Source organism: Pelophylax lessonae, assembly GCF_965119305.1.
Source record: "Pelophylax lessonae genome assembly, chromosome: 5".
NCBI lineage: Eukaryota > Metazoa > Chordata > Amphibia > Anura > Ranidae > Pelophylax > Pelophylax lessonae.
In genome coordinates, this window is record NC_138772.1 from 38000568 (window position 1) to 38020757 (window position 20190).

General features: G+C 39.4%; 1 protein-coding gene across 1 annotated transcript in view; it reads left to right on the forward strand.

Moving 5' to 3' along the window:
- Nucleotides 1-20190, forward strand: part of DGKB (diacylglycerol kinase beta) — a 905602-nt gene that overhangs the window by 480150 nt on the left and 405262 nt on the right. The window contains exons 16-19 of the mRNA XM_082259056.1: nucleotides 2558-2631; nucleotides 4401-4475; nucleotides 14248-14333; nucleotides 17318-17407. Of these exons, the coding sequence (XP_082115182.1) occupies nucleotides 2558-2631; nucleotides 4401-4475; nucleotides 14248-14333; nucleotides 17318-17407 (325 nt within the window). The remainder of the gene's footprint in view (nucleotides 1-2557; nucleotides 2632-4400; nucleotides 4476-14247; nucleotides 14334-17317; nucleotides 17408-20190) is intronic.

Consider the following 20190-nt stretch of genomic DNA (forward strand, 5'->3'; position numbering starts at 1 on the left):
TTGGCTGGGTCTCTCGGTGGGACGGGAGGGGGAGGGGGCAGCACAGTGGGGGGGGGACCAGGGGAGCACACAGAGGCCCATAGACAGCGGAACACAAGTAAACTGGATAGGAGGAGTGGCGGGGGCAGCATACAGAGGAACCAATCTCCTCCATTTTCTTCCTGCAGCCACAGGAGGAAAAAGGAGAACAGTGATTTCTCTACATTCTGCCCCCGCCGCCCCTCCTATCCAGGTATACAGGGGAGCCGTACAGGCCCACTGGAGCACGGGGCCCGGTTGCAATTGCAACCCCTGTAGTTACGCCCCTGCCCGTACCTATACATCGCTCCTCGGGAGCGAGCATGGGGGTCACGCGCGCCGCGATTCATGACAGGGGAAGCTGACCTGCGGGGCCAGCAGCGGTGATTGCTGCCGGGATCACTCCCCGGGAAGTCTTAATTTTGTAAGAGAGGAGCTTTTTTCCCATAGTAAGGGTCAATTCCCCCCAGTGGGAACAAAGATATGCATAAAAACCATATTGAGGTTTTAAATTCTCACTGTTCTTTCCAAAACTAAAAAGAAAATAGGTTTTAATAGAATTGAATAAAATGAAAAATTTGTTTTTTTAATGTATTTAAAATTACTTTACATACACTTTTAAATAAGTAGCCAACCAACTGCAAAAGTTACTGTATATACAACTAGTGATGAGTCGAACATACCCCTGTTCGGTTTGCACAGAACACAGCGAACTTCGGAAAGGTTTGCCGAACTTGAACTCCATTGAAGTCTATGAGAATTCAAACTTCTAAAATCAAAAGAACTCATTTTAAATGCAAGTTTTTCCCCCACAACGGGTATGGGGACTTGGCTAATGCCCTAAAGAACTTATATTAATGAAAAAAGAAAAAAAAAAAAAAAGCATTTTTTAAAGGAGCAGTGATTTTAATGATATTTAAAGTGAAACAACAAAAATGAGAAATTCCTTTAAATATTGTGCCTGGAGGGTCCTCGCAATGTGCCTGTAAAGTTTTGGATCTGTAGCATGGATAGATCTTTCTACAGCAAAAAATACATTTCTAAAGGAAAAAATGTAATTTAAACTTGCATTTAAACTAACCTTAACTCTAACCCTAACCCTAACTCTAACCCTAACCCTAAGCCTTACCCTTAACTTAGGGTTAGGGTTAGAGTTGGAGTTAGGGTTAACCATGTAGAACATGTAGAACATCAGTTTGATTAAGATTAGTGTTAGGGTTAAGGCTAACCCTAACCCCAACTAACCCCTAAATAAGGTTAGGGTTAGAGTTAGGGTTAGTGTTAACCTTAAGCCTAACTCTTACTCGAATGCTAACTCTAACCCTTAGGGTTAGGGCTAACCCTAACCCTAACTCTAACCCTAACTCTAACCCTTAGAGTTACCCTAACCTTAACCCTAACTCTAACCCTAACCCTTAGAGTTACCCTAGCCCTAACTCTAACCCTAACCTCAACCCAAACACTAACCCTAACCCTTAGAGTTACCTTAACCCTAACACTAACTCTAACCCTAACCCAAACCCTAACTCTAACCCTAACTCTAACCCTAACCCTTAGAGTTACCCTAACTCTAACCCTGACCCTAACCTCAACCTAAACACTAACCCTAACCCTTAGAGTTACCTTAACCCTAACCCTAACTCTAACCCTAACTCTTAGAGTTACCTTAACCCTAACTCTAACCCTAACCTCAACCCGAACCCTAACCCTAAAACTAACCCTAACCTTAACCCTTAGAGTTACCCTAACTCTAACCTTAACCCCAACCTCAACCCAAACACTAACCCTTAGAATTACCTTAACCCTAACCCTAACTCTAACCCTAGAGTAAGGGTTAGTGTTAATCCTAAACCTAACTTACTCGAACCCTAACTCTAACCCTAACCCTTAGGGTTAGGGTTAACCCTAACTCTAATCCTAACCCTTAGGGTTAGGGAGGGTTAACCCGAACTCGAACCCTAACTCTAACCCTAACCCTAACCCTTAGAGTTACCCTAACCCTAACTCTAACCCTAACCCTAACCCTTAGAGTTACCCTAACTCTAACCCTAACCCTAAACTCAACCCAAACACTAACCCTAACCCTTAGAGTTACCTTAATCCTAATCCTAACTCTAAACCTAACCCTTAGAGTTACCTTAACCCTAACTCTAACTCTAACCTCAACCCGAACCCTAACCCTAACTCTAACCCTAACACTAACCCTAACCCTTAGAGTTACCCTAACCCTAACTCTAACCCTAATTCTAATCAAACTGATGTTCTACATGTTCTACATGGTTCTAGATGGACAAGTAGCTGATATATAATCACTGCTAAATCTCACTGCACTTAGAACTTAATAAAGCACCTTCCTTTTTGCCTATTTTGCTTTAAAAAAAAAGTTTGAATTTTCGAATTTAGTTTGAGCATCCCGATTTGTTCAAAGTTCTACGAACGAGCGAACAGCCAATGTTCTGCTCGAACTTAGGTTCGACTCGAACTCAAAGCTCATCCCTATATACAACTATAATCTTTGGTTGTTTTCTTTGCTTTCCAGATCACCCCAGTTCCAGGAACACACCCGCTATTAGTTTTTGTAAATCCAAAGAGTGGTGGGAAACAAGGTGAAAGGTAGGTTTATCGTTATGCAAAAATATTGTTTCCATTTGTAATTTACTGTTTGTTCTGTTTCATATTTAAACATACATACATTTCAGTTTTAACAAAAAATAATTTAAGGATGTATATGTTAGTTGATAATTAATCTTTGAAATGTTGAGCTGTTATTAAAATGTACAGCTGCAGTAGCTATATATGGTGCTCATTAGTCTTTAAGAATTTGGAATATAGTAGTCTAATGCAACAAATACTCTAAAATAAAAAAAAGGGGGGGGGGGGCATGTTTAAAAGCAACATAGAAAAAAACAAAAAATAGGTGTGTTTACTTGGACTTCTTTGCAAAACAAAAAAAAAAAGTTCAGCTCACAAAAGTAATTGCAATGGCCTGAAACCTGTTTTTTTCCACATGGAATAAACAGTAGGCTGTTGAGAGGTTAATTTCCTGATAAATTCGGAGCAAGCTTCTCTTTTATCATCTCCAATTGTCCTTTTTTCCTGCTCTAACCAATAGACATATCCTAACCCCCCCCCCCCCCTCAAAAAAAAAAAAAAAAAAAGCTTTAAAAATAATGGAAAAAATACTGGGAAAAAAAGGATTAAAATCTATAAAATAAAAAATATATAATAATAATGCCATTTAATTTGGAACATAGTAGTCTAATGCAGCAAATACCCTAAAAAAGGAGGGGGGGGGGGCACGTTAAAACAACATAAAAAGAAAAAGTATGTTTACTTTGACTTCTTTGCAAAACAAAACATAAAAAAAAAGTTTAGCTCACAAAAGTAATTGCAATGGCCTGAAACTTCTTTTTTTCCACATGGAATAAACATTGGGCTGTTGAGAGGATAATTTCCTGTTAAATGTGGAGTAAGTTTCTTTTTTATCATCTCCAATTGTCATTTTTCCTGCTCTCGGCAATAGACATCTCATAACCCCCCCTCAAAAAAAAAAAAAAAAAAAAAAAAAGCTTAAAAAATAATGGAAAAATACTGGGAAAAAAAGGTTTAAAATCTATAAAATAAAAAATATATAATAAAAAATATATAATAAAAATATATAATAATAATGCCATTTAACTAACACCTTCAGGACAATGGCTCACACAATAAAACACACAGACAAATTTGGCCAGCAAACATGTATAATAAATGTGTCAAGTGTCACAAGGCATATTAAAGTGGAAAAACATAGCAAAACATTTGCCAATTGGCCATTCCCATTTTATAAACATTCCTTGATATCTCCGTCTTTCCTAGCTCTGTATTTTTTTGATAAATGATCCTAAACTTTAAGAGAAAGAAATTGTGTAATTATTGAGAGAAATAAACAATTTATATTACCAATATAAGAGAATATAGTGTTTTTATTTTGCACGGTGCTGTTGTTTTTTTCTGTTTTTACTCAGCATAACTTACTTATATGTGACTGATTTAAGTGCTCAAACACATTGTTTGCCTTTTCACAATTATTATCAATATACCTAATTTAAAAAAAAAAAAACATTATTTAATATATGCATTGGGAACGTGATCAACAGGGAGCGCTCAGTTTTATTTTACTATGTGATTATGAAAAACATTTTTCACTCTTACAATTTCCATCACATTAATGAATTATTTATCAGGGGTTGGGAAAAAAAAATTTCAATATTAACGGAGATTAACAAATATAGGCAGGGTGAGTCTTCTATCTTTATTATGCTATAAAATGACAATAGGTTTTGTTTTTGTCATTCCATAAACTACTTGTCACTTTTCTTTTCATTATTTTTCATCTGCAGGATACATAGGAAATTTCAGTACCTTTTAAATCCAAGACAGGTTTATAGTCTTGCTGGGATTGGACCAATGCCAGGGTAGGATTCTTTGCTTAGCAAATATATTTATACATATTTACATTATCGATTTTGAAATGTTATAAAATTTTTCTTTTCTTTTTCTGCTAAAATGAATGTTTTAAATTTGCAACCTAATTTAACATGCACTTTGTAAAACGGAGTTATTATATTTTTATCTATTTTCTCCGCTGTGATGGGGCAATTTATCTAGGAGCAGATTTCAAACATTTATGAATGACATAATTGAATATTTAATAAAGGAATGGTAGTTTCTGTTTTCTATGGTTTGGTGTAAGTATTTAAACACTGAGTTTTTTAGATCTTAAGTGACTAACGCAAACCCTTTACAACTAGTAAGCAATTCGATTTTTTCAGTTAAAGCAAAAAAAAAAATTAAAAGGTCAGTCAACTTGATGATGCCTGGGAACAGCTAAAACGTCCAGGTGGACAAGAATAGAGTGGGGAATTTTGGCAGGGAGAGCTCACTGTTGGAGAATCTCTGACCTGTAAGAGCCAAGACCTCCAGGTTCCACCTGTAAATAAAATATATTTTTTCGGTGGACTGACCCTTTCATTGTTCTCTCTCTCTATACAGTATATATATATATATATATATATATATATATATATATATATATATATATATATTTATATATACATGTATGTATATATATATATATATATATATATATATATATATATATTTATATATACATGTATGTATATATATATATATATATATATATATATATACAGTAGTGATAGGCCGAACACCCCCCTGTTCGGTTCGTACCAGAACATCTCGTACAGGGGAAAAGTTCTGGCAAACATGCAAACTCCAATAAAGTCTATGGGACACGAACATGAGAAGTCCTCATTTTAAAGGCTTATATGTGTTGTGGAATTTTTCCTCAGGTACAAAATACCTGTTACCTGTTAGTCAGTGATACCAAATCAGACAATATATAGCTATATATATAATGAGATCAGACAAGACTCAAGATGGCTGAATCATAGTGACCTGATTTATTACAACATTGCTGGAGTTTATATATACTCAAATATGGGTTTGTCATTACAATCTGACGTACAGAAATGGGTTGTTATTAACATCTTTTATCCAATCAAAGTTAACAACTAATTATAGTAAGCATTATGTCAATCTAGATCGTGATTCTCTGTCATAAAGGGAAATTTCTTGGTGACACACAATAAAAGTTCCAAAGGGGCTTTTAGAAGATATTATTGGCTTTGTGGTCAGCTGTCCAGACAGAGCTGATATTCTGAGAGATAGGGAATTTCCACTGTTTCGTTCATCTGATATATTCTTAGCCTTTGCAAGCTCAGCGACACATGTAAAGAAATCAAAGTAAAATGAGATTAACTCAAAAGACATTTTGTTTAAGATAACCATTCTAAATGCCAGTCAATGCATCCAATAAGGTATCCAGAAAATGCGAGATAGGTATGCCACGACATCTCTCTCCTCTTGAGAATTTATTGATCAGGCTAACTAACTACCTATTCCGCTTATCAGATTCATCCAAGGGAGCAGCCCCTTACGCTTGGGACACTGGCCCAGAGGGCAAACCTCAGTGGGGGGTGTCCGAGTCTTGGTAAGGTTCTGAGGCGGAGATTACTTCATACATGGGGGGTTTGAGGTGACAGATTTCTCATTACAGCATACTCAGCATCATCAATCCCTTCTTATTTCCGTATAGAGTTGAAATAGGTTGTCCTTGGCCTTGGTAACCTTATCAACCTTATTTTAATTCAACAGATAACTAGAGATCATAATTGTCATAAACATCAATATAAATACACCACTTTCATTATTTTAGGAGATAAAGCAAAACCTCCAAAAGACTGTGTTCATTAAGATGGGCGGACACTATTGGAAATAAAGAGGCTATAGTACCTGTTCCTGTGACACACTGAGAAAGTCAACTATGGGCCTTATTGCCACAGACACAATAGATTCCCAACCCTGAATGTGACCACCCTGGGGTGAAAATGGGTATTAATAACTTTTCTGCATAATACCCCAGTTTCTGTCTGAACAACAGAAACCTGAGGGCTTCTCCTAGGTGAGAAATGTCCATATTGTCATTCAATATGGCTCATATTTTATGTTTAACAGTTTCATTTCTGTAATGCATGCATGTTTCATTTCATGGGCTGTTCACAGTCAGCTGTGGGCAGGATATGTTTATCAGTGCTTGTGAACAGTCCACCCTCCCTACATCAGTTTTATTTCCATAGAACTCTATACACACTGTAGGATTCTTGAAACCTGTGACTTTTGGGGGAATTAACATGTCCTTTTGTGCACTGGTAATGTTTCTATAGGATTTTGAAAACTCTGTCTGATTTAGATCCTCTAATGCAAGTGGGTTTACTAGCACAGGTATAGTCTGGGACTCTGGGTGTAATTGTGGACATATCTAGCACCCTGAGTACCCTGACTTCCTGGCTACCTGGTATTTAAACTTAACAGTACATTGGGCCTTAGATTGTCTGTCTCTTTTATTGTCCTGCCCCTTCATTATACCCAACATTTCCATACATATCAAAAATTTAAAGAAAATCATTGTACCACCTTTTTTCAATGACTGGCGTGAATCCATGTATCCCTTCTACCTTGAGGGATGTTGGTGTAACCAATTGCACTCTTAGTAGCCTTACTTTATGACTTAGTATCCTCATTTGGATCTGGTAGGAATGAAAACACACTATTATGCATTTTTGTCAATTGCTTTTAAAGCGCTGCAACACATCTAGTGAGATCTGAGTGTGCAGCTTGCAATTGCTGTGAAAAATAGAGACCTGCTTCAGGTACCCACACCTCTCTTGGGAGTGTTCCTGACAAAGGAAAAAAACGTAAAACAATCTACCTGTTTCTGCTATTATTTTACTCAACTTGTGTTTTTTTTTTTTTTTTTTTTTCATACAACCTTTTGTACCTTTCCGCTACTCTGTGAATGATATGGAGTGTGAAAGGCTTTCTCAATATTTAGTGCGGATAGGATCTCTTGTAGAACCCTTCCTGTAAAGTGAGTACCCCTGTCACTTTCCATAGTTTCTGGGATTCTATACCTGCACATTACCTGGGGCAAAGGCCTTTTTCCTGTGGTTTGTACTGTACCCCTAGAGACTGGCCAGGCCTTAGGCCATCCTGAAAAATGTCTATACAAACTAAAACATGTGCATCGGGACCAGACTGTGGGAAATCAATGTAATCTATATGAACTCCTTGGAAAGGACAGTCTGACTTAGGCGGTGCTTTTATGGAGTGCTTACAGCTCTACCAACATTGTACCTAGCACAGGTAAGACAAGAAGCAGTATATTTTGCAGCTACTCCAGGAAAACCTGGTGCTAACCAGTGTTGTATTACCAAGGTGGTCATTAGAGTCTTTGAGATATGACACGATCCGTATAGGGCCTGAGATCGGACAGAAATGCTCCTCCATCCTCCAGCAACCAGTTACATCCTGTGTTGCACCTTTCTTCCGCCACTTCTCACGCTCCTGTGAGGGGGCTTTTTCTGCAATGATATCAAGATTGCCATACTTACAGGAGTTGGTTGCTTTCCTATGAGTGTCAGTACCCGGATAGGGACCTGTTCCAGTGCAGCCTTCTTCGCTGCTCTGTCGGCCCTTGCGTTTCCTGCAGCTTCTTCTGTGTCCTCTCTTGCATGTGCCTTGGTTTTTTTTAATAAATGGCCACCTTGGTGGAACACTGGAAGACTAAGAACAGTCTCTATTATATCTGCATGCTTTTTCTTGGCTTACCGAGAGAACTTGGGCTGAGGTCAAAAAGTTACAAGCTTTCAAAAATATGACCAAAATCATGTCAATGTGAATGTTAACTCTTTAAAATTCACAGGCCTTTGCCAAAACCATCAGCTGCTTGTGCTTAGAACTTTAAATTTAATGCCTCTGCATTCTTTTTGTTTATTTATTGCTGTTACTACTGCATACCCAGTTACAGGCTTACCCTCCTCTGTTTATAAACATGATACATCTACATAAAGGGTCTCATCAGGGCTCCAGAGAGGAGCCTTTTTGGCAGGGCTCAACAATTCAGATTCTGCCATCATCAGCTCAAAAACAGTCATGGGGGATATTTAACAAACATTTTTTCCCCTCCCCCCTCTAGTGCCTGCTCCTGTACTGGAAGTAAAGTGGCTTAAATACATTGCACCTGTTTTACCCAGCAGCTCTTTTGCAGGCTGCGGCCCGCACACAGCTGAGGATCCTTTTATCACTGGGTCAAGCTGGCAAGAGACATATGCTACATACTGGATTAATGGGCACTTCATCTGAAACTGAACACTGAAATTTTAACTCAACACAAACATTACTTTTTTTTTTTTTTTAAATGACTTCCCCTTTTCCTTTGAAGCCAGGCAGGAAACCACTCTCACCCTTGCTACTGTTATTCAGCAAACCTTTGGGACTGCTTCTGATGGGACATGCGGACACAGGTTAGCTGTATACCTTATTTACTGTCTATCTGGGGGAGAGGGGCTGGCTGCAATTCTTTGCTCTAATGTCCTGTCTTTACACTATTTGTAGTAGGTCACTTTTTATACACCCATAATGACAGGAAGTAATGTACTTTTATCTTTCAAACAAATATCCTCTAAAACTTTGTCCCGAATTTCAAAAATCTTATCAGAGGTTCCCCTTTGGTTACGGAGGGTGCCCCTGAAATACCACTTAATATACCATAATAATATAAAACGTTATTCTATTTTAAAACTTTTGGCTCAGTGCCAATAGGGTTCAATGGTCATGTTAATTGCGGTAACCCTTAATGTCTAAACAAAGATTCCTGGTTTAAAGGGCAACCTATTATTTTTCATCTTAGTTTAATTTAATACAAAATAACCCCAAAAATATCATATGCCGTTCATTTATCATATAAAGAAACAATCTATTTCTTTCCTCTTTCTCCGAGCTCACGGAGAAGGAACCTCTTCGGCTACTTCCTCTTTTTATATTAAAGATACAGCTTCATACTCTCCTGCTTCCATATTTCTTCAACTGATTTTAAGTTTGTTCTTGCCAAATCTGTTTCATACACTTTACAAAAATCTGCCGTATCCTATCTTATCTTATCCTACAGCTAGGATTATTAGCTGTCCAAATACAGAACACTTTAATTGGCTGTGTAGCCCAAAGACTATGCTCCCAGAGCATTTAATCTTCGAATGCAAACTCCCTGGTCTGCCCCATTTATCTGGTAACCCTGTTACCCATACACTCTAAGGCCATGGTCCTAATGACCTTTCTCATCGACCCCTGGTCGGTATCTACGGAAACCCAGTTTCCCATTTCACTGTTATCCAAAAAAATAGAATAACTACCTCTAACTTCCAAGTTCTCTGTGACTTGGAATTACCTCTAACTTCCGAGTTCTCTGTGACTCGGAATTACCTCTAACTTCCAAGTTCTCTGTGACTTGGAATTACCGCTAACTTCCGAGTTCTCTGTGACTTGGAATTACCTCTAACTTCCGAGTTCTCTGTGACTCGGAATTACCTCTAACTTCCAAGTTCTCTGGAATTACCTATAACTCCCAAGTACCCTGACCTGGACTTCGGCCCTTGCCAGCCGATACACAATGTCAGGATAACTTCTAACTTAAAATCAGCCTATTACCATATGCATATGTTTACATATATACTATAACATAGAGATAGAAACCTTTACATGTATATGAAATGTCAGGCTAAAACAGTCATATACATTCAATGCTTGCTACGTCTCAAATGGACACTCCGAAATGAGACCGCTTTACCAGAACACAACTGGGGGTCACATTCCTGCGTGTCCAAGACACCCACAGTGGTGGGGGTTGACCCAACCTCACCTTTCGCAACAAACAACAAATGTTATTAGCAATATATACACCGACTAAGGGTTTAGGTTCTTTAAGAGGGTATTACGTCAAAAATAAAACAGAGTTACCTGGACGTCATTGGATGGACTGAAAAACATTGTAAGCAGACAATGGGCTTACCTGGCCAGATATTTTCAGTGTATCCAATGCAGTCCAGATGTCTCACTCCGTCCGCAGATGACGTCACCTCTCCTGGCTGGCTCGCCAAATTGTTGTGGAATTTTTCCTCAGGTACAAAATACCTGTTACCTGTTAGTCAGTGATACCAAATCAGACAATATATAGCTATATATATAATGAGATCAGACAAGACTCAAGATGGCTGAATCATAGTGACCTGATTTATTACAACATTGCTGGAGTTTATATATACTCAAATATGGGTTTGTCATTACAATCTGACGTACAGAAATGGGTTGTTATTAACATCTTTTATCCAATCAAAGTTAACAACTAATTATAGTAAGCATTATGTCAATCTAGATCGTGATTCTCTGTCATAAAGGGAAATTTCTTGGTGACACACAATAAAAGTTCCAAAGGGGCTTTTAGAAGATATTATTGGCTTTGTGGTCAGCTGTCCAGACAGAGTTGATATTCTGAGAGATAGGGAATTTCCACTGTTTCGTTCATCTGATATATTCTTAGCCTTTGCAAGCTCAGTGACACATGTAAAGAAATCAAAGTAAAATGAGATTAACTCAAAAGACATTTTGTTTAAGATAACCATTCTAAATGCCAGTCAATGCATCCAATAAGGTATCCAGAAAATGCGAGATAGGTATGCCACGACATATGCAAGTTATTGCCATAAAAAGTGTATGGGGACCCGGGTACTGCCCTGGGGGACATGTATCAATGCAATTTTTTTTTTTTTTTTTAAATGATCGTTTTTACATGAGCAGTGATTCTATTAGTGCTTAAAGTAAAACAATAAAAATGAAAAATTCCTTTAAATATAGTTCCTGGGGGTCCCCTTAATGTGCCTGTACAGTGGTGCATCTGTACGATGTATGGAGCCTGCTGTAGCAATACTGACATTTCTAAAGGAAAAAATGTAATTTAAACTTGCTCGCAGCTGTAATGCATTGTCGGCTGCTGGCAAAACAGATTAAAAAAATGACCAGGCCCTTATCCGAGCATGGAGCCTGGCAGGCCAGGATGGGGGAACCATACCAGGCCGTTTGCCCTCAACATGGGGAGAGTGTTGATGGGGACAAGAGCCTCTTACCTACAACTCTGGGCTGTTGTTGTGGGGGTCTGCGGGTGGGGGATTATCTGAAATTTGGAAGCCCCCTTAACAAGAGGGCCCCCAGATTCCGGCCCCCTCTATGTGAATGGGTATTGGGTTCATCGTACCCCTACCTATTCACCAAAATAGTGTACAAAAAAAATAAACACTTCCAGATTCCGATAAGCCCCCCCACCTGCAGACCCCCACGACCACAGCCCAGGGTTGTCTGGAAGAGGCCCTTGTCCCCATCAACATGGGAAAAGGGTGCTTTGGGGGGGCACCCCAAAGCACCCTCCCCATGTTGAGGGCAAGCAGCCTGGTATGGTTCAGGAGGGGGGGGGTGCTCTCTCATCCCCCCTACCCTGGCGGCCAGGCTGCATGCTTGGATAAGGGGCTGGTATAAATTTTGGGGGGACCCCACAACGTTTTTTTTTTTTTACATTTTAGCGTTGAATTTCCCTTAAAATCTACACCAGACCCAAAGGGCCTGGTATGGATTTATAGGGGGAGACCCCACGCTGTTTTTTTTTTTTTTACATTTTAGCGTGGAGTTTCCCTTGAAATCTATACCAGACCCAAAGGACCTGGTATAGATTTTGGGAGGGACCCCATGCTGTTTTTTTTGTTTTGTTTTGGTGTGGAGTTCACCTTAAAATCTGTACCAGACCTAAAGGGCCTGGTAGAGATTTTGGGGGGACCCCATGCCGTTTTTTTTTTTTTAATTCTGTCATAGTGTTCCCCTTAACCACTTAAAAACAGGGCACTGTCACCCCCTTCCTGCCTAGACCAATTTTCAGCTTTCAGTTCACATTGGCGTCTATGGGAAATCTTGGTCAGCTTGGCATGGCACTGCTCATGAACTATAAGTGACAGGGACACAAAACTTGGGGAGCACCGAGAGGGGAGCCAGGACTACAACATATCTATACATTTTAAAAGTGGGGTATAACCTGAACACTACACTGACTGCTCTAAACTAACTCAACACACACTGTCCACTAACTACCTGCCTAATCTCTATTATCACACACTATACACTGCTGCCGTGTAAGCAGTAGCCTTATATAGTGTGGGACATGGAGGCTAAAGGCACCCTGCCTGATGTAGTAAATGGTAGGTGTTGTTTGATTAGTCTGTTGGCTGCCCTATCACCATTTGTTTAACCCTTTACTGTCTTTTGTTGGTAAACTTTACTACTGGAGAGGATTACTCAATATATTTAGTTTATATGTGTTATCGGGCACCAGTCAAGCCTGCTGGCTACTTTTTCACTACTAGTTTATATACTGGCAGTTTAATCCCTTTCTGTAGTGATGGTACTATTGTCTTTAACCTTCCTAGCGGTATTCCCGAGTGTGGCTCAGGGTTAAATTTCAGTGCCAAAAGCGGTAATCCCGAGCCACACTCGGGGTACCGCCAGAAGCATCTATGGATCCTGGTAGAGGGGTTACTTACCTTGTCCTTGGGATCCACCGAAGTATGCGGGTGGTGTTCGGCGGCGGATCTTCCTCCCGAAGCTCTCTGTGCCCCGGCTTCCATCTCCTGCGACGTGACGCTCGCAGAAGGGGTGGAACCGGCAGCAAATTCAAAAGTAAAACACACCAAACACACTGATACATTGCAAAATAAAATAAATTCACATTAGATTGCCCCCCAGTGCCCTTTCCTGCAGTTTCTCTGTACTTTTTATGTATGTATATATATATATGTATATATACAATATATATATATATACACACACATACATACTTTAACTTATTTATAGTCATTTATTATATTATAATTTATGATTTTGTGTTTCAAACTTTATTATACCCGAGATGTTATAAAGAAGAACGCACAGTAAAAAAAAAAATCATATGTAAATAGTTGGTTTGGGCTGCTCATTTTTAAGAATTAAATGCAAAATAATGGTACCGCTTTCAGGACCTAAAATTGGAAAGAATCATACCGCCAGGGAGGTTAATGAGGTTATATTCTTGCTTTTTGGTATTCCTTCCTATATATTTTTTCCACTGCCACTGATTCCATTCCCTCCCTCCATTACTGCCTCCGATCCCACCCCTACCCTGCACCACCACTAACAGCAAGGAGAATGGTGGGCTTTAATATTACCAGCCAAGGACACAGCAAAATATATGCACTCAACTGCTTTTAATTTACAGAAAGGAAGAGGTGGAGCTCTAATATAAAGAAGTGGAGCATAAAGAAGAAGGGTGGAGTTTACAGATGAAGGGGTGGAATTTTCAACAGGAAGGGGTGGTACAAATTTAGATTCGGGGGGCGCCCCATTTTAATCTTGCCTAGGGCAGCACAAAACCAAAATACACCACTGTCTGTAGTGATAATTGGTAGACAGAGCCCATGGGATCAAATCTGTCTAGGTTGAGAGAGTAAGGAACAGTAGTTTTGTATTCATGGCAGAAATGTATCTACAGTATATATTTATATATCTATCTATCCATTTATCTTAAAGTTACTTTACACCCAGTTGTAAAAAATATAAAAGTGTTGATACATACAAGTATACATACGATGTTACAAATAAAGTTGCAAAAATTAAATATACATATTTGCAGAATTTGTGAACCTTTTATTGCTGAACCTTCAGTGTCTTTGATTGATTAAACATTTCTTTGTTCTTCAGTCTGAACTTCTTTCGTGATGTTCCGGACTTCAGGGTTCTTGCCTGCGGTGGTGATGGAACAGTCGGTTGGATTCTTGATTGTATAGGTAGGAAGCAATTCAATATAATATCTTCCAGGCTTAAAATATAGGCATTGTTTCTATGTGGAGTACTGATGGGCTTTTTGTTTGTAATAAGATAAATAGTGTGGCAATGCCTGATGTCTAAGAGTACCGTACATTATTGAAGGTACAGTGTTGGTCAGAATTACAGAGGAAGGAGTGAGAACAGAGGGGTGCTTTTTTCACTTGATTGCAAAATAAGTAAACAGTATGGCCTAGGAATGGGGAAAGTAGATAGAATTGCTAGGTGCATCATTAGAGGGATCACCAGCAGGAGGAAGGAGGTCCCAATTCTCCTATATAGATCTTTATATCACTAGAGGGATCACCAGCAGGAGGAAGAAGGTCGTAATTCATCTATAAAGATCTTTATATCACTAGAGGTATCACCAACATGAGGAAGAAGGTCCTGACTCATCTATATAGATCTTTATATCACTAGAGTGATCACCAGCAGGAGGAAGGAGGTCCTGAATCATCTATATAGATCTTTATATCACTAGAGTGATCACCAGCAGGAGGAAGGAGGTCCGGATTCCTCTATATAGATCTTTATATCACTAGAGGGATCACCAACAGGGGGAGGAAGGTCCTGAATCATCTATATAGATCTTTATATCACTAGAGGGATCACCAGCAGGAGGAAGGAGTTCCTGATTCCTCTATATAGATCTTTATATCACTAGAGGGATCACCAGCAGGAGGAAGGAGGTTGGGATTCCTCTATATAGATCTTTATATCACTAGAGGGATCACCAGCAGGAGGAAGGAGGTCCTGATCCCTCTATAAAAATATGTATATCACTAGAGGGATCACCAACAGGGGGAGGAAGGTCCTGAATCATCTATATAGATCTTTATATCACTAGAGGGATCACCAGCAGGACGAAGGAGGTCCTGATTCCTCTATATAGATCTTTATATCACTAGAGGGATCACCAGCAGGAGGAAGGAGGTCCTGATTCCTCTATATAGATCTTTATATCACTGGAGGGATCACCAGCAGGAGTATATTGGTCCTGATTCCTCTATATAGATCTTTAAGTATCCCTAGAGGGGTCACCGGCAGAAAGAAGGAGGCCCTGATTCCTCTGTAAAGATCTTTTGTTATCACTAGAGGGGTCACCAGCAGGAGGAAGGAGGTCCTGATTCCTCTATATTGATATTTTGTAATCACTCTTTTGAATGGTCTGTAATGGTCTGGTCTCTTCTGAATGGTCAGGAGGAAGGAAGTCCTTCCTCTATATAGATCTTTTGTTATCACTCTTCTTCGGTTTGGAGTTGTAAGTGGGGTATCGCATGGCTCTGTCCTTGGACCAAATTTGTTTAACTTGTTCATAAACGACATAGAGGGTGGTATAAATATTTCAATATCAGTTGTTGCTGTCAATACAAAATTAAAGGAGATGTACAGTCAAAGCTTGTTTGACTGTACATCGCCTATGGATCACAGGAGTGCAGTCCGTTCTGCACTCGTGTGACACATTTTCAGTAGAAAGCTGGCTGAAGTCCGCTCCCTGCTGATGTCACAGATGTCAGTCCAGGCACCGCGTCATCATGACCACAAAGTTGGGATCCGCCAGGTTCCTGGACCGACACCCGGCTCAGCCTCTTAGAGAGCCACTGAGAGCCTGAACCGTCTGCTCCCCGCCCCTCCTCAGCCCAGCGCTCCAATGAGTGAGGAGGAGGCAGAGCAGAGAGCTGCTGGCTGAAAGTCAGCAGCTCTCTGCTCGGACAGCTGTCAGAACCGAGCGATCAGCGGTGTTCGATAGCTCGGTTCTCAATGTAGAGGCGCCGGGGGACAGAGGCTGCATCCACCTAGGTAAGTATACATGGGGAAAGAAAGGAAACCCAATACTTCTCTTTTAAGTAGGGTAATAATAATTACACCACTACAGGATAGAGCAACTTTACAGAATAGAGCTAGTAGCACTCTTTGGCAAAGATGAAGAGGGTTTGCCCTTGAAATGTGTCAGCCATAGCAGATTCATGCCGAGACAAGCACGCTGTCCAGCACTGTGGAGTGCCTTGGCTACCTTGGAGATCTTTTGTCCGATCATGTTTACATGTGTGCTATCTACAATTGTTTTTGAGTATAAAGTATATTATTTTGGATTTCAATAAACCTTTTTAGTGGTCATGCACAAGGTTGGTGCACCCCTCTCTTGTTGTTGAACTTTACAAGAAGACTTTGATAAAATAGAGGGGTGGGCAACTACTTGGTAAATTAAGTTCAATGTTGGAAAATATAAAGTACTGCACTTGGGGGCTAAAAATACAATAGATAAGGGTCTGGTATGGATTTTGGGGTTAATCCCTGGCTATTTAAAAAAAAATGTTGGCATGGGGTTCCCCTAAAATCCATACCAGTCCTAAGCTTCTGGTATGAATTTTGGGGGTAAGCCCATGCCATTTTTATTTTTATTTTATTTTGGTGTGGTTCCTCTTAAAATCCATTCTAGACCTGAAAGACCTGAAGGGCCTGGTATGGATTGGGGGGGTTGACCTCACACCATTTTTTTTTTTTTAATATTGGCGTGGTATTCCCCTTAAAATTCATACCAGATCTAGGGATCTGATATGGATTTTGGGGGGGGCAAGTCATTTTTTAAAAACATTTTGGCATGGGGTTCCCTGAAAATTTATACCAGACTTGAAGCCCCCAACCCCCCCAATGCACTTGTTAAGGACATGGCGGCCACCCGCTCCTTCACAACTAGCTATTCCGAATAGAACCAAACAAATGCCGAAAATACAAAACGTGTTCCGAGAATCAATCTGTTCAATTAACGAATGCATCCAAAACAAAATTCTTCAATTAACAAATGTAGCCGAAATGAGATACTTCAATTAACCAATGCATCCGAAACTAAATGAAAATTAGCTGTCTACCGTGTATGGTCATCTTTTCCCAATGTATATTGTTTGTATTTTAAATGATAAATTTTTTTGTTTCTTCTGTTAAACAGATAAAGCCAATTTGGAAAAGCAGCCCCCAGTGGCGATCCTACCTCTTGGTACCGGCAATGACTTGGCAAGATGCTTGAGGTGGGGAGGAGGTAAAAGAAATATATTTTTTATAACTTTAGAAATATGTCATACTACACATAGCCAGTGATTGCATAGTAAGGTACAATTGTTGTTGAACTCCTTTGCCAAAGTCCAACAGCTTGATTGTTATCAAACCTTTAAAGCATTATTAAACCCAAAAGCATTTATTTATTACTTGTATATCAGGTGCAGCGCAAACAATAAATACGTGATGATTTAATCACAGTGATAATAAATTTAAACAAATAAATTCACTTTAGTCCAAAAAGTCTGGTGTAGTCACTCCAGTGAATACAGGTAGGGTAAAACGTGTCCAAATAGATATCCACCACCTTCAGATGAAATGCGAACTCACCAGAGATAGTGGCTGCCGGGACCAGTGCCGGGACAAGGTCATCTAGAGCCCAGGGCAAACATACCAAACTGTGCCCCCACCCCCACCCATGATCATTATGTGTCATCAAAAATCCACCAAAAAATAAATAAATTGAGCACTAATGTGCATGCTTAACCTCTAAGCATAAATTCACCCTCCTCCCAATACAAATCTGCCCCTGCAAGCTCAAATCTTTGCCCATCCCCCCTTCAAACTCCAATTCTTCCTCTCACCAAATCCCCCTAGCACAACCCCCCCCCCCAAAAAAAAAAAACACCCCTCCTAGCACAAATCCTTTACCACTCAAATTTCCCCTCCAGGCATAACCCCCCCCCCCCCTCGATCCCATTCCCATTCCCACCTCCTAGCACAAATCCCCCCGAATTTCCCCTCCTAGCACAAATCATCCCTCCCAGTACGATTTCCCTCCCCCCTTCCATATCTTCCATATCACCTCTTCTAGCAGAAACCCCCCAATTCCCCGCTCCCCCCCTCCCAAGTACAAATCCTCTTCCCCCATTCCCCAACACAAATCCCCCCAAATCATCATATCTAGCACCCCTCCTAATTTCCCCTCCTATTCTTATCCTATGTCACCCTCCAAATTTCCCCTCCCAACACAAATACCCCCCTTTCATCCCCTTGTGGTGCCTTCCCCCACCTCACATGATACCACATTGCCCAGGGCAACCTCCCCTTGTCCTGGCCCTGGTCGGGACAGCAGCATTGGCGCCTCTAGAAATCCCTCTAGAAGAGCAGTATCTCCACTCATGCGGACCCCCGCTATGGATAAATAAAGCTCACCAGGAGCCTAGATGGAATTTTCCATAGTGTAATAAGTTTATTTCAAAGTAATCCAGATAAAACAGTAAAAAAACAAGTTTAAAAAACTCACATGAGTAGCAGCTGGCAACCTGGAATTGCTTAATGGCGAGACGTCGGTACCAAATATCTCACCTACTCATGTGAGTTTTTTAGAATTTCTTTTATACTGTTTGATTTGGATTACTTTTAAATAAATGTATTACACTATGGAAAATTCAATCTGGGTTCCTGGTGAGCTTTATTTATCCATAGTGGGAGTTCGCCTCCAGGCAAGAGTGGAGATGCCATGCTTCCAAAGGGATCTCCATATATGTCATAGGGCGCCAATGCTGCTGTCCTGCCCTCCTCTATCTCTGGTTAGTTCTACTCTAGTGAGTTTACTGTACCTGTATTCGCTGGAGTGACTACACCAGACTTTTCTAATTGTTTCACTCTTTATGTTTACACACAGACTTTTTGGACTATATTGAATTATTTTGTTGTTTTGTGATACGGCATTGCATGATATACCAACGTTGTACCCAAATTAATTTGATGTCCTTTTTGTCCCCACAAATAAAGCTTTCTTTTGGAGGTATTTGATCACCTCTGCATTTTTTTTATTGGCGTTAGAAACAAAAAAAGACAATTTTGAAAACAAAAACCAGGATTTTTTACTTTCTGCTATAAAACATATCCAATTAAAAAAATTTAAAAAATCAAATTTCTTCATCAATTTAGGCCAATATGTATTCTGCCACATATTTTTAGTAAAAAAAAAATCAAAATAAGCATATATTGATTGGTTTGTGCAAAAGTTATAGTGTCTACAAACTAGGGGATACAGTATATTTATATATTTTTTTTTTATTTATTTTTTACTAGTAATGGCAGAGATCAGCGATTTTTACTGGGACTGCGACATGGCGGCGGACACTAAATGACACTTTTTGGGGAATAGTGTCACTAATATAATTCTTCAAAAAGTGCTGGTGCTCAAAATGCAAATGATTGTGAGATACTTCGTGCTCCTCTCTGTGCTCCCCTCCTCACCAGACAATAGAAGGTGAGTGGGGACACAGGAGGGGAGCACAGAGTGGAGCACGAAGTATATCACAATCATTTGCATTTTGAGCACCAGCACTTTTTGAAGAAGGATCAATATAACATAGACACAGTGGACTATAATGACTTTTTTCACTTGCCACTTTTATTTATATTAATTTATTTTGTTTATTTATTGTCATGTATGTACATCATAACTTTTTACAATTTTTTATATTGTATTATATATATATATATATATATATATATATATATATATATATATATATATATATATATATATATAATTTTTTTTTTTTTATTTATTTGGTGACACATTTGCATTAGGCATTTTGTTCATTCACATGTACCCAGAAGTAATGCTGACACACATATTGTAATCTATTTAACGGAAAACACACCATTTTAATTAGCAGTAGCTAATTTTAGTTAATATTTTTTAATGTATTTATTTATTTATTTCTAACCGCAAGCTCATTCACATTTTTTATATTTAATAACAATTAATAACTACTTGCACTTGTCACTTTATTGATTCACATTTTG